The 12,463-nt window shown below is 36.2% G+C and overlaps 1 protein-coding gene across 3 annotated transcripts in view; it reads left to right on the top strand.

The window, feature by feature from the left end:
- Window positions 1–12,463, top strand: part of LOC120624802 (superoxide dismutase [Cu-Zn] 2-like) — a 34,051-nt gene that overhangs the window by 19,007 nt on the left and 2,581 nt on the right. For 2 of the 3 annotated variants that reach the window (XM_039891550.1, XM_039891548.1), the window contains exons 2-4: window positions 7,398–7,474; window positions 8,541–8,783; window positions 10,741–10,991. In XM_039891550.1, the coding sequence (XP_039747484.1) occupies window positions 7,415–7,474; window positions 8,541–8,783; window positions 10,741–10,991 (554 nt within the window). In that variant the 5' untranslated portion in view covers window positions 7,398–7,414. Of the gene's footprint in view, window positions 1–1,471; window positions 1,493–7,397; window positions 7,475–8,540; window positions 8,784–10,740; window positions 10,992–12,463 lie in introns of those variants that run through there. The other variant, XM_039891551.1, reaches the window with a different exon arrangement.

Raw genomic sequence — 12,463 nt, 5'->3', positions numbered from 1 at the left:
CTTACCTATTGGACACGTCCAATAGGGGACGTCACAGGCATTTAATAAGGCTATTATTGTATGCAGTATATTGTGTCCAAAAACAGTGAAAACGCCCCGCGCACTTCTCACTTGACACCCGCGGAATGTTGCTAGGTTGAAAACGCCCCGCGCACGTCTCACTTTACATCCGCGGAATGTTGCTAAGTTGAAAACGCCCCGCGCACGTCTCTCTTTACATCCGCGGAATGTTGCTAAGTTGAAAACGCCCCGCGCACGTCTCACTTTACATCCGCGGAATGTTGCTAAGTTGAAAACGCCCCGCGCACGTCTCACTTTACATCCGCGGAATGTTGCTAGATTACAAAGTTTTTCCCATTTTATGGTTTACCGCTTAGAACATTAGAGGGAAAATAATTACTGTCAACTGCTAAATAGTATGAAGTGACCAACCGTTTGATCAAGAAATTACCTCAAGTGGAGTGGTTTTTTAATGCTTCGATATAAGTCGTGTTTCTGTATGCCTATGAGGGTAAAGACAAGGTCCATCGAGACAGCTATTATTTATTTCATGTATACCCGACAGTGTCGGGTCGACACTATTTCTTAGCTTCTTAGCGCATTTAAAAAACTTGTTGTTACTGTGCTTGCTGCTTTATTATATTTGTCAACGTCACTTTCAAGATTTTAAACTAAGATTTTCGTGGTTAAACAACATTTCTTAAATATAGTTCAACGGGTGTTGGTAAATCAATTGGTAAAATTATGCAAACCAAGAAAACATCGTACATCATCTCAATTTAAAAGTGACGTTGTCAGTGAAGTGTGTCGAACAGTTCGTGAAATACCGACAAAACGAACACGAAAGCGGGTAGTCAGATTCTGAACGTAACATCCAACTTGACATCTCGTAGCTACGCAGTCCCGTCGTGACCACGATCCATGCAACTGGGTCGAAATATCGACAAATCCAAAAATATTATCGTGGTATGTACCCGTTGAACTATATTTAAGAAATCACTTCCAAGTATCTATACTACCATGATAAAATCTGCACATAATGTTAAATATTGCAAAACTATAGTTCTTGCCGGCATCTATTTAGTAGGATTCGGAAGCGTCGGTAGAGTCACAAAATCTTGAGCCGTTACCTGTAAGTCAGTCTTACTTGAAATGAAGACGTTTCAAAAACTTTTATTAGTTAAATAGTAATACTTTTATTTGAATTAGAACTAAACTATGTTATGACTACAAAAAAGTCTACAGGATATACCTCTCCTCATGAGATAAAGCGGTTAATCATAAAATTTGTGCTCTTAATTATTGTGGATAATAAAAAGAAATGTCTACATTTTAATATGCAGATGATAAAATGATAACATACTTCTAGTTTTTCTCATGTCTTATCTAAACGTGACAAATAACAACTATATAAACTCAGCGTGCTTTCAATTCAAAACAGTCAGCGTTATGTTTTGTAGGTGTCGGTGAGTAATTTGTTAATTTAAATCAGGTATTTTATTTGTCTTGTATGAGAAGTATCTTAATATAAACTTAGCTATGGGCATTATATGTTTAGTGTCTTAGACAGGTGTACACAACATTAGGTAATAAATTGCATCCGGGAAAAACCTTATGTAGTGAAATCGATTCAAAAAAATAATATAAATGTATCCATGTGTGCAAATTATAAAGAATATTTTCCTCTTAATACAAATAGTAAAAATATACAAAATAAGATACGAATTAGTACGTAACTAATTGAAATAAAATAATAATAATTATCAGGTCTATAAGTAGCTTATGCTGCTTTCCGTCTTTCGTCGTCGATCGATAAGTCGATTTATGTCAAGACGTGAATGAAGGACGATTGTACGTATACGTATGTTCCTGTAAACCCTAAAAATTCAAAATTCAAAATTTATTTATTTCAAGTATTCCTAATATAAGCACTTTTGAAACGTCAAGTCTGTCTGTTTGTAGTGACTCTACCACCGGTTCGTAAGGCAGATTCCACTGAGAAGAGCCGGCAAGAAACTCAGCAGATTGCTCTTTTCCAACATCATTTTATTACCATATCGTATTTAAATTACCTATTGACCTAAAAAGCTAGCTTTTTTAATAAAGAAATACTTTAATCAGTGTATTAGCACTACAAAAACCGCTCAGTTTTATTAGGGTGCCCAAACCGTCTACTCATTTTTAGTCAAAGAAAGGAAATATGATTATAGCCTACCTATATTACCCACTGACCTCTATAGTAGGTAGGTAATCTTCTTAAAATGACTTCAAGTCACAATCGTGCCAATATTAAATGTCAAGCTGCAGGTAGTGCAATAAACTTAATTATGTTATTAGTTATTTATTACTTACTTTTTTATTTTGCATATACCGGATGTTTGGTGCATCGTGTGCCAAATCGAATCTGATGATTGGAGGGGTCTTTGGCTATCTCTTCAGCCCTCGTAAAAAAATCTTGCTCAAACGGTTTTTTTTATACTGATTTTAAATTGTTTTTTTAAAAATTGTAAAAATTCTACATTTAAATTTTAATAAAAAATAAAGTTGTTAAGTATTAATTAATTTTCTTTTTAATCTTTAATTTGTAACGTTTTACGCTTCTTTTGAAACTAGAATTACACGCCAGCAACATCTAGTTTTTGTTTTACAGCCCCGCAAAGTTTTTTTTACGTAAAAAAATAAGCTTGAACGTCAACTTTCGGTTTTAATAAAAAAAAAACTAAAAGTGATCATGTTCTTCCAATTTTTTTAAAACATCTCTGGACTGTCCCCTTTCTAATGGTGTGCAATATGCCATGAAAAGTAATTAGTAACATCACTAATTTTCAAATTTTCTAAACTTAGTCACAATTTTCTAATATTCAACAGATGAAAGAAAAACAAGTTTTTGCGTAAATAAAACTCACAAGCAGGTAAAATTTTTAAATTTCGTAGGTTTTACTTGAAATAAAAATAATACATTGCATTTGAAACATTTATTTCATAATTTTTACAAATTCTGCTCAAATTGTTCACCCCTGTTTCGAATGCAGGCCCGACATCTTTGACGTATTGTTACAGTTGTAGTCCGAAGCCGTATTTCGTTCTTAATTGTACCGAAGGCCGCTTCTATGCGTTGTATTAGTACCTCCCTCGTTGGGACTTCTGTGGCGTATACTAGCTCTTTGGCACGTCCCCAGACATAAAAATCTAACGGAGTTAAGTCTGGGGAACGTGGAGGCCATGCAATAGGCCCATCGCGCCCAATCCACGAATTGGGGAACACATTATCGAGGTATTCCCTCACAGTTAAACGCCAATGCGCGGGACAGCCGTCATTTTGAAATACTATGGGCACATCTTCATTAAACACGGGCACCTCGGCCAATAATTCCGGCAGATCATTTTGCAGGAACTCTAAATAATTATCGCCATTTAAGTTATCAGGCAGGTAGTGCGGTCCAATTACCTGATTCCCAATCACTCCTGCCCAAACGTTCACACTAAACCGTCTTTGAAAAGATTGCTGTCTTTTGGCATGTGGGTTTTGCCGTTTCGGTGCCCAATGGTGTAAATTGTGCAAGTTAAGAATCCCTTCTCTGGTAAATTTGGATTCGTCAGTCCACAGTATTCTTTTTAAAAAATCAGGATTATCCACATCTGTGTGTAACAAAAACCGACAAAAGTGCATTCGTCTGTCAAAGTCGCCACCCTCAAGACCTGCAACAACCAAAAATCTTTTTAATTCCCCTTGAGCAGTAATTAATTGCACTAGAAGATTATGGATACCTGCTAAACAAAGGCAACGTCAAACAAAGGTTTTAAATTACGTACCTTGAACCGGAGTCTCGTGGAATGGATATTTTTCGTTTTGTCGAAGGACTTTCCACACTTTCCATATTGAAATATCAAGTTGTGCCGCCACATATCTAATGCTTCTTGTGTCGTCTTCCTCAAAAAGTGCCAGTATTCTCTCGTCCACTTCAACATTATGTCGCACAACATGTCCCCTTGGTTCATGAAAATTGACACTCCCAGTCTCGCGTAAACGTCGGTATGTGTCTTGGAAGACTCTGCGGCCAGGTAATCGTCGACCAGGAAAGCGTTCCTGGTAAAGTCGTTGCGCTGCACGAGCGACACCACGGGCTGCACCATAAACCATTATGATGTCCGCATATTCCTCGTTAGAGTATGTCGTCATTGCAACAACAAAAAAGTCAACAAAGTTTAACAATAACACCAAAAGTAAATAAAACGTAACAAAAAACAACAAAACTTAACGAAAACTAAATAAAAGAATCGTGGAGTACAGTAAGCTAGCACACACGTTAGGCAGCAGAGGCAGTGATGTCTCGACTAAAAAATAAGATGGCCGCCGTGTCGACGCGACGCGGGGCCCGTTCGCGATTGGTTCAAACAGGTTTGCACTATGCAAGAAAGGAATAGAAGATAGATTTCGCTTCACTAGAGTGAAAAAACTATTTTTGCCTGTTTAAACGAACAACGGGCGTATAACTTTATGAAAGAGACAGAAAATGTCATCTGCCTTGTGAATTGTGAGTGTTATTTACGCAAACCCTTGTTTTTCTTTCACCTGTTGAATATTAGAAAATTGCGACCAAGTTTAGAAAATTTGAAAATTAGTGATGTTACTAATTACTTTTCATGGCATATTGCACACCATTAGAAAGGGGACAGTCCAGAGATGTTTTAAAAAAATTGGAAGAACATGATCACTTTTAGTTTTTTTTTTATTAAAACCGAAACTTGACGTTCAAGCTTATTTTTTTACGTAAAAAAAACTTTGCGGGGCTGTAAAACAAAAACTAGATGTTGCTGGCGTGTAATTCTAGTTTCAAAAGAAGCGTAAAACGTTACAAATTAAAGATTAAAAAGAAAATTAATTAATACTTAACAACTTTATTTTTTATTAAAATTTAAATGTAGAATTTTTACAATTTTTAAAAAAACAATTTAAAATCAGTATAAAAAAAACCGTTTGAGCAAGATTTTTTTACGAGGGCTGAAGAGATAGCCAAAGACCCCTCCAATCATCAGATTCGATTTGGCACACGATGCACCAAACATCCTGTATATGTCTTCCTTTACCTAAGAATGGCCTCGAAAATGATGTTTTAAAATAAGTTTTAATAATTTTAAAAACGACCAATTTCTACACTTCTTACAGAGTAGTTGTTTCTCATTTTAATGAGATATGCCCTATAGAAATGCCCGTTATAAGATAGTAATTATTCTCTTATTCTATATAGTATAATTTTCTCGTGGAATTATTAATAAAAACTAAAAAAAAAACTCAAAATGGGATATGTACCTGAGATGTTTTTTTTTGCCATATGTTTGGCTTCGAATAGCCGTTCGAAGCTCCATAACCTTCCTTATTATCATAACACGTTAATATAAAAAAATGGAACAAGAATTTTCGATGTTTACATATTATTTATGTTATTTATATGCCCTTGTAATATGCAGTATCGTTACATTGTGACTTGTTAATTTCCTGCGGATATTTCCTGCAGTTATAAACATACAGCGCCTTACTAGGCGTGGATATTATTCTCAGGTGCAGTCAATGTTGTTGTTGTTGTTGACGGCCGATTGGCGCAGTGTGCAGCGACCCTGCTTTCTGAGTACAAGGCCGTGGGTTCGATTCCCACAACTGGAAAATGTTTGTGTGATGAGCATGAATGTTTTTCAGTGTCTGGGTGTTTATATGTATATTATAAGTATTTATGTATATTATTAATAAAAAAATATTCATCAGTCATCTTAGTGCCCATAACACAAGCTACGCTTAAATTGGGGCTAGATGGCGATGTGTGTATTGTCGTAGTATATTTATTTATTTAAAAAAAAAAAAAAAAAAAAAAAAAAAAAAAAAAAAAAAAAAAAAAAAAAAAAAAAAAAAAAATGTTGCTCAGTCATATTTGACTTCACTAGGTCATATTATAGAATAGAAACCTGTTTCACTTAGGCTTGCCTTTACTTATGGAGTTTACAAGTATTTATACGCTAGAAATAAAAAAAAAAACCAATATCATCCCATAAACGCAATATATAACCTACTCAATATTGGCATTATTAAGTTCAAGCGATATGCACGTTTGCTATATATTTTGCAAAACATTCTTTATTCAAATAAGCCTGTAGAAAGGGAAGTTTTGTAGCGTACATTTGAAGTGAAACTTCTTTATCGGTGTTGGAAAAAAAATTACCGTCACATTTTTCGGTGACGCGTCACATTTTTCCGTTACGCGCCATCTTTTTCTTGTCCCTACCACGGTTGATTCAAAGAGTGCAACGGAGAATTTAATGAAATGCTGTAATAATCTTAGTAGGTAATAAGGTAAAATAAAATAATTGTACCTATTATTTGTATTCATAATATATAATATGATAATAAAAGCCTTTTGTTAAACTTTAATCAAATTTAACTTTATTTAACCAATTTCCGTGAAGTTGCATGTAGTTTTCGAAAAATAAGGTCATAAAGAAGTTTCACGTCTTACCTGTGTACACTAGTACACGCACACATTTTTTACATGGTATTGAGATGATCGTGATATCTTAAGTAGGTAATATTGATTGTAGGAGGCTTTATTTAGACCTATCGCAACAATTTATTTGCTTGACTGCTTACCGACATCTTGTGATAAATAGTCATTGTTTGTTGAACGGGCTTTGTAGTGTAAGTAATAACATAGCTAATTGTCGTATACCCATTTCTGCTGTTGACTGTGCAATCGGTAATTATACTAGTACTAACGTTTCTAAACATGCTATGTTTATTAAGAATGGATTAAATGGTCAGATTGACACGACATGTATTATTTATGTTAATCCATGCTTTATAATGCTTATCGTTACAGATAAAAGAATGAAAATAAACCTCAACGTTGACGATACATGCCCGTTTTCATTAAATATAGGCATCGCCTAAGTCGAATGCCGAATGATTTAGGCCATGTCTATAGAAAAAAACATTTCAGCAAGTCTTAGGTTACTGGTGAACGATTAATGTATGCCTAGGAATATTCTTAGATTAGGCAGAAAGCAGAGCTGGTAAATCTTAAAGCTGAATTCATAATTTTTTTTTTTACACATTTTAATCTTGGGGTTGTTTGGAATCATAAATCTATATAAATTAGGTAACAATTTTTAAATCTTTCATAGTTTCTTGTATCGAAGGGCAGGTGAAATTCGCAATGACCAGACATATTCTTTTTGAAAGAAACTTTGTAATTTTGTAATATATATGCTAAAGAATCACTCCGAAGAATTTCATATATCTCATAGTATATCTCGTTTGACTTCATTTTTAATACTCAGTCAGCATGTAAAGATTTATTTACATACGATATTATATAAGATGTATATACATAATGATAATTTGTTCACAGATAGAAAACAAACCAAGATGATGTACCAGATGATATTCTTAGCCTCAGTGGCGCTTCTTGTTGCTGGACACGGCCACGTGAGTATTTCTGTATTTTTCTTCCAGGTTAAGAAGTCATGAGCTAAACGTTAACGTAAAACGCTTATGAGATAAACGTTAAAGTAAACGTAAAGTTGGAATAGTAATTTCAACTTGCAATAAAAAGTGTGTGAAAAAGCAGACTGAATTAAACATTTTTCAACAGTTATGTTGAGCTGAGACAAAAGTTATAGATATTTTTTCTACTAATTAATCTGAGTTTAATTTTAGTTAAGTTTAATTTTTATTTTTTTCTTAAGTAATCAATTTCAATTAAATATTTTATTCTGATTTATTTTCTGTTTTTTTTTGTTGCTTCTTAATAATAATTTGAATTAAATTAAATAATTTATTGCAAATTAGGTTCGATTAATTCCATTGTTATGTACTTTCATAGGTATATTAACAGAGTAGTAATAAAATGTAAATAATTTATTTGAATGAATAATTTATAAAATATTAATGCATAGTGTGATAACCTGTAAATTGTTGAATATTTACTATAAGATCCATTACGTTAAATTCGAGTAAGACGTTATGTATCTACAGTTGGCATTATTGACAAATAAATAAAAAGAATAAATAAATATAGTTATGCAAAATATTACCTTTTATAAGTATAATATACGTGCCCCGAAACATAATGGTTCACGGTTGCTTCTTGTAACATTGTCGTCATTCAATGCGCTCTTGGACAGCAATGCTCAATGGTATCTATTCCATGACGGATGGACAGCATTGTTAAAGTACTTTGAGAATATTGAAGTTTCAATTTACGCAATAAATAAATAAATGACTGAATAACTATTAGAAAGTTATACCGCGTTAATTTGGAGTTACAGCTACCTCAGCAAATTCTAAATACATAGTTTTTCATATCCAAAAAAGAATCCCATATCATAAAAATTGTGGACGGTAGCTATGGTGATACGCTCGAACGATCTCTGTGGCGCCATCTAGTTTGGTAATGTGACCGCTACAAATTGCATAAATGGAACCAGTTTATCTCAAGCTTTAATCCAAATACGCGTGTTTATCGATATAGACAAAATTTTGATGCCTTCAGGATCACACCCACGAGCCCAGTACAAAAACAGCGGACCAACCTCTGCGAGCTGTCGTACGTCTGGCCAGCCCGGACGGACACGACATCCATGGCAACGTGACCTTCACTGAGGAGGGGGACAAGGTCCACATCCACGGACACATCTACGGCATGCCGCAGGGACAGTACGGCTTCCACGTTCACGAGACTGGCGATATCACCGGCGGATGTCTCTCTACTGGAGCGCATTTCAACCCTGACAACGTAAACTTACACTTTTATAGATACCATTATCGCGCCCAGTGGGTAGAAGCTCGACGTCACTTGCGGGGGGCCGAGTTCGAATCCCAGCACACACTTCTAACTTTTCTAATTTAACTGTGTTTTAAGTAATTAAAATATCTCTTGCTGCAACGGTGAAGAAAAAAATCGTGAGGTAACCTGCGTGCCTGAGAGTTCTACATAATGTTCTCAAAGGTGTGTGGAGTCCACCAATCCGCACTGAGCCAGCGTGGTGGACTGCCTTAACCCCTTCCCATTGTGGGAGGAGACCCGTGCCCTGTAGTGGGCCGGTAATGGGTTGATATGATGTTGATTATCCCGCATGTATAGTCCAAAGCGGTGTTAGCTCAATGGTAAGGCCTACGGCCTCCCTTTAGGGACAGAGTTTGATATCCGGCACGCAAATCTAACATTGCAGAGTTATGGGCGTTTTAAAATTTAAGCAGTTATAATATAACTTGCTTTTACGGTGAAGGAACACATCGTGAGGAAACATAAACTACATTTGGCGCAGTTTGCAGCGACCCTGCTTTCTGAGTCCAAGGCCGTGTGTTCGATTCCCACTTAATTGGGTTGGGAAAGGGTTTGTGTGATGAGCATGAATGTTTTTCAGTGTCTGGGTGTTTATATGTTTATTGCTATTTATTTATGTATATTATTCATAAAAATATTCATCAGTCATCTTAGTACCCATAACACAACTACGCTTACTTTGGGGCTAGATGACGATGTGTGTATTGTTGTAGTATATTTATTTATTATGTATTTTTAGTCGCAGTAGAGCTTTTTGTATCAGAGCTCGTCCGGGGAAGTACCACCATCGCACCATAGCACCAAGCAGCATCGTTGCAATGCTGTGTTCCGTTTGAAGGGCGTGATGCCGGTGTAATTACAGCCACATGAGACTACACAGCTACGACTCATGTTGATGGACACATGGCAACACTTTGCCGGATGCGTTCCTTTCATTTCCCGCGAAGAATTGCTCTGTTTTGCATTTACCGGATTTATCAGAAAAGTACATGAGAGTTCTCTATATTGTTCTCAAAAGGCGTTTGAAGTTTACCAATCCGCGTTAGTTGTCAGCGCGAACTTTGGAAGACCGTCAAAAAGAAAAAAGTTGCTTATCTAGGGCATGTGCTTCGGCATGATAGATACAGGCTACTGCAACTGATAATGATGGGCAAAGTTGCTGGAAAGAGACGCATCGGTCGCAAGAGGAAGTCTTGGTAGCGCAATATAAGGGAGTGGACTGGGATCGCGAGTGCCGCCCAGCTGTTTAGCCTCGCGAGAGAAAAGGAAAAGTATCAAAAACTGACGGCCAACCTTCACTAGTTGGAGAGGCACCTAAAGAAGAAGAATCCGCGTTAGTCAGCGTTGGGGACTACGGCCTAAACCCTGCTCATTCTGAAAGGAGAGCCATGCTCTGTAGAGTGATAAAGATGATGAATGATGTTGAAGCATTGTAGGTATTCCACTACAAGCTAGCCATTGAATGCAATCCCACCTGCTAGCAACTTATGATGTAGTTAACAAAGTCTCTTATATTTTATAAAATCTCTTAAGGGTATGGCATTATCTTAAACCCTACCCCAAATTTACGGGTTTCTACGCCACATCTTACCGGGACGCTAAATCGCTTTACACTAGGCTAGACAAGAGAAAATTCAGAAATTGCAAATTCCCATATTAATCCATGTCCTGTATCAAACCCTAGATCTTACACTTATAACCTTAGCGCTCACCACTGCGTCAAAGAGGTCGTCAAGCTTTACCGCATTACTACTGAGAAGGCATGCGGTTTCATGGCTTCGTCGGATCTTATGTTTCAATAGCCTTTACCTGTGCTCCGATATTATTTCTTGTATAAGTGAGAATCCAACTTTGCTGGTAACTCTTCAAGCTATTAATTTGTCCCTAATCAAGCTTTTTAACGCAGAAAGACCACGGCCACCCTGAAGATGATAACCGCCACGTCGGAGACCTCGGCAACATCGAGTTCAACGCTGAAAGTCTCAGCCATGTTGACATAACAGACCGCGTCATCGCTTTACGCGGAGCCCACAGCATCATCGGCAGGGCCGTGGTTCTACACGCAATGTCTGATGATTTCGGAAGGTCCGACCACCCTGACTCGAAGAAGACCGGCAATGCTGGAGGCCGGGTCGCCTGCGGTGTTATCGGAATCCTGTAATTTCCCATTACCTTACTCTTGAATCGCTTACTTAAATTTAAGCGAACCATTTTAAAGAAAGCGATCATCCCAAAAATCGGTTCGCTTAGATTTAAGACACTCGTCTTAAATCTCGTTGGTGTGCGTTAGTGAAGATTTGAGTGCCTGTTTCATTACTTATTCCGTTAAACAATTCGATTTTTAATTTTTAATTGCGCGTTCTTCAGTTCAGAGGTTTATCAATCTTCTAGCTTGGTGTGAACAACAATTAATTTAATTAATGAAACAGGTTCCAAATAAATAAACAGTAGCTTTTTAATGATACATTGATAAAATATTTTTATTACTCAATTTTGTTTTTCTCTTTTCCCTCCGATGATTTTAGGTACCTAACCACTTGAACATGAAACAGAAAATAATTCTGGTCACGCATTTTCTTTGCTAAGATACAAAGAGTAGAATAGAATAGAAAAATTTTATTGCACCAAAACACAATAGGAAAAATACAAGGAAAACAGTAATAGTACTTAGTGCTAGGGTGCAAAGGCGACCTTATCACTGAAAGTGATCTTTTAAAGGCAACCTGAGCGTATAAAGAATTACTTTATTGCAATAAAACAGAGAAATAAATTTTTTTCACACAAATCCCATACCTTAACTAAATTGACCAGTTCAAAAGAGTGTTTTTCACATTTTTTTATCTGAAAAAGATAGCACTATTTGCAGACTTATCATATAAGTTGAGCTTAGAAATTTATGTATAACAAAATTTGCACAAATAACTGAAACAAAAATAGAAAATAATAGATTAACTTTTCGGCTTTAATAAATTCTCAAAAAAACTATTCCACGAACCATTTATTTATCACATAATAAAAATTTATATTCCAAGAAAAAAAACTGACGTCTGATATAAATGTATACCAACATAAAAGTAAAACAAAAACGTGTGTGTACTTATGTACACGCGTTAGAAGTTATATTTCTTTGGCGTAACCAGATAAAAATCTTTTCAAAAATTGTATCTCTCGCCTTAATCTACGTTTGTCGAGAAAACGACGCTAACATTAGAAAAAAGGTATAGTTTGAACTATTGAAAGTCAACTGTCAAACCTTTTTTAGAAAAACTAAAATGTTGACTATAGCTACTTCATGGTGTCGGTTTTCTGTGACGGTGTGCTCGCGCATCTTGAAAATTTACTCTCACCATTTTTCCCAAACGCGCCGAAATACTTCATTAATTTTTTGTATAAATCAAGCTTGAATACTGTGTGCTACAAGTAGCTTCCGGTCGCGTAATAGTTTGCAACTACTATCTGACTTGTGTGGTTGTGCCCCGATATATACTGAATATATCTGCGTTTGTCCACCTATCCGCACTGGGCCAGCGTGGTGGACTACGGCCTAAGCCCTCGTGATTGTGGGATAATCTGCGTAACCCATTCGAGTGTAGAGACGTGATGTTATGTTGCGCGTTTGCGTAAACAAT

Source organism: Pararge aegeria, chromosome 6 (assembly GCF_905163445.1).
Source record: "Pararge aegeria chromosome 6, ilParAegt1.1, whole genome shotgun sequence".
Classification (NCBI taxonomy): domain Eukaryota; kingdom Metazoa; phylum Arthropoda; class Insecta; order Lepidoptera; family Nymphalidae; genus Pararge; species Pararge aegeria.
This window is presented reverse-complemented; position numbering and strand designations above follow the sequence as displayed.